Source organism: Frankliniella occidentalis, unplaced genomic scaffold (assembly GCF_000697945.3).
Source record: "Frankliniella occidentalis isolate FOCC.00 unplaced genomic scaffold, Focc_3.1 Scaffold5161, whole genome shotgun sequence".
NCBI classification, from domain to species: domain Eukaryota; kingdom Metazoa; phylum Arthropoda; class Insecta; order Thysanoptera; family Thripidae; genus Frankliniella; species Frankliniella occidentalis.
Genome location: NW_026272203.1, coordinates 1 through 2,801, shown reverse-complemented (window position 1 = coordinate 2,801; position 2,801 = coordinate 1). Strand labels below are relative to the sequence as shown.

General features: G+C 59.9%; 1 protein-coding gene across 1 annotated transcript; it reads left to right on the top strand.

Annotated features, from left to right (window-relative positions):
* The first annotated feature begins 232 nt into the window (after positions 1–232).
* LOC113210798 (uncharacterized) lies at positions 233–2,726 on the top strand. Its single transcript, XM_026428965.2, has 3 exons — positions 233–353; positions 1,892–2,144; positions 2,271–2,726. Exons 2-3 carry the CDS (start codon positions 1,893–1,895, stop codon positions 2,382–2,384), a joined length of 366 nt encoding a protein of 121 aa, XP_026284750.1. The 5' UTR covers positions 233–353; position 1,892; the 3' UTR covers positions 2,385–2,726.
* Positions 2,727–2,801: the final 75 nt, after the last annotated feature.

Genomic DNA, 2,801 nt, shown 5'->3' with positions numbered 1-2,801 from the left:
GTTCGTTACTAGCCCTGACGCTTTGAATAGACCCGCTTCAGGCATCAGGCTTTACCATAGGGTGGGGGAAGGGGGAAGGTGGGAAGGAGGAAAGGATGCCAAGGCGAGGAGGATGGGGGAGGGGGTGGCTCTGATGCTGACCAGCGGACAAGGGGGCAGATTGGAGGCTTGTCCGGCGCCGCTGCCCACCGCCCCGGGCTGCCCTGCCCTGCCGGGGTATATAAGGAGCCGTATCTAGGGGCGGCACCCGTTCAGTCCCAGCCTCAGGGCTCCACCGCACTGGACGCGGACGCAAAGTGGAAGCACAGGAGGCAGTCTCGTCCCACCCGACCGCTGGGACACACACCAGATTGGTAAGTGTCCACGGCTCAGGAAAGACCACCCAGCACCGCGCCCGCTGCCGATACCCCGCGCGTCGGGTGAACCCCGCGGTCCCGATCGCTGCCGCTAGAGCGCGCTGACGTGGCGACTCGCGGTCCAGCAGCCAGCCCGCCGCAAATCCGCCTCCGGCCTCCGTCCATCCTCCACCTCCCCATTGCAGAACGCTCTCCTTTTCCTTTCCGCATAAACGTTCAAACGCCAAACGTACATGTTTTGAAAAGTTGCCCCGTGTTTCTGGGACTTAATACAGTGTGGAGGATTAGCGAACGGCCTAGAGCTACAGGAACCATCCCCCCACAGCGAGGCATTGTTTGATTTAAAGTTTTGGCGGGAATGTCTGACCCTGAATGGGACACTTTGTTCTAAATGTTGCCTTTCATACGGGGATGTTGTCTCTTAAAGTTGCCTACATTTGAGGTGACTTATAAGTGTAGTGCAACTGCGCCCCGGCCAATGACATATGAAAACACGCCACCTGGTGAGGGAAAGGCCAGGTTAGCAAGCCGTCGGCTCGACTGGGCTTGACGCATCCCTTTCCCAGCGCACGCCCACGCCACACCAGGCACATTGTTAGGACAAAACAATGCGAAACAGAATGTGCGCGAATGCACTCGTGCAAGCCTAATCATGTAGGAAGCTCACACGCCCGCCCGAGCTGGGCCCTGCACTCGCAGTGTGTGTGGTGGTGTGAGCTTTCGCCGGGCAGGTGAGAGGAGGCCCTGGGATCCTGGGTGCTCTAATCTCGGCCACGGCGGCGAGGCCCTCACCCCCTGCGCCCCGCCCGCCTTGGCCCCCGCGAGTCCTCGTCAAGTCAGTTTACAGCCCCAGTCTCAAACCTGCGAACGACCCGCGCCGATCCCCCGGGGGAGCTGTTGTCGACCGGACCGGACTGGCCTCGGGCCACTCGGCCGACTCGGCCACCCCCGGGGAGCGACCGGGAGAGCCTTACACCTCGCCGTGCTGCATGTGGGCGGGGCGGAGCGGGCGGAGTGGCCACGGCGGGGCTGTCGAGTGCGAGCCCGGGCGTCTGCCCAGCCCACCAACATCAACCTGTTTACGATCGACCCAATTCATCCCCTTCGAAATCGAATCGGGTTCCCGAGTCGCCACTAGTCTCGCCTGCCGAAGCTCCATTCCGCCGCGCTATAGCCCGCGCAGCCTCTTGCGTAGGGGGGAGAAAACCACCCTACCCGGCAGAATCGAGGGCGTCTATTTTATTCCCCTTAGAGCTTCGGATGTCCACGGCGACACGGCGAACAGCAAGCCTGATGAAAGCATTTCGGAGTCAAAATATCACTTTCTTGGGCCGGATTAAAGTAACCACTCTGTTTCTAATTGTACGACACTCGCAGTTGCCCTTGTCAGCAACAAAATAATCGCGTTTTCTGAGGCATCATCCTGTAGAGGTTTCTTACTATTCAATTTTTTGAAAGTTTTCCTACTAGGAAAACCCAAGTTCCCGTGTCTTCTCTGGTGGACGAGAGTCAGTGAAACTCGGCTGTCTGTGCAGGATGGCCAAAACCCTTGTGGGCCTGCTGGCCGCGTCCCTGGTGGTGCTGCTGCTGGCCGACGTCGCGCTGGGCCAGACGTTCACCTACTCCCGGGGGTGGAAGCCGGGCGGCAAGCGGGCCCGCGCCGTGCCGCTGCCCCCGCCGCCCCCGCGGCCCCGCGCCACGCCCAACGCCCCGGCCAGCTACCCAGAGGACGTCGTCCTGGACGACCAGCCCGTCAGATACTTCGTCGAGGCGCTCGGTGAACGCTGGGTAAGCTATACATCAACAAGTACCTGCAATACACCAGACGCAGGACAATTGTACCCGAGAATTTGGCATTGCCATGTCTGCCATAGGCGAGCAGAGTGCGTTGACATTGTTGGACGTGTTCGTTAGGCCCCGTTCGATGTGGCACCCTGGCGCCCTCAGGCCCAACCCCCGGCCCAGGACGACGACGAGCGCTACCGACATGCCGAGCAGCCCTCCCAGGGGGAACACGACGACCACTAGGGCGCCAAACAACGCCGGTCACTCTCGGACACTCCCTGACACCGCTCGACGGCGTCGGATCGTGCCCGCCTCAACCGCCACCATCACCATCCAAACAACTTCAAAAGCATATTTTCTGCGGAAAGTGGAAGAAAGTGTCGCACCTCCCCCTTCACCATACCTCCGGGTGCGTGAAGGATTAGGTTGCGAGCCACGGTCGTTTCCACGTGTGACGAAGGTCTACAACCTTCGGTTTGGCGTGCGAACCTGTGGAGCGCAAGCGTTTCCCATGACAGCCCGCCAGCCCCTCTCCCATCGAAGTTTTATTGTAAATGATTAAATAAGCGAGGGTTTGGAAAAAAAGAGTGTTTCCTTCCAAATCCTCTCATCGTGGCGGTCCGTGTCCCCCACAGTTATGGCGTTTCTCAGACTTTTTTT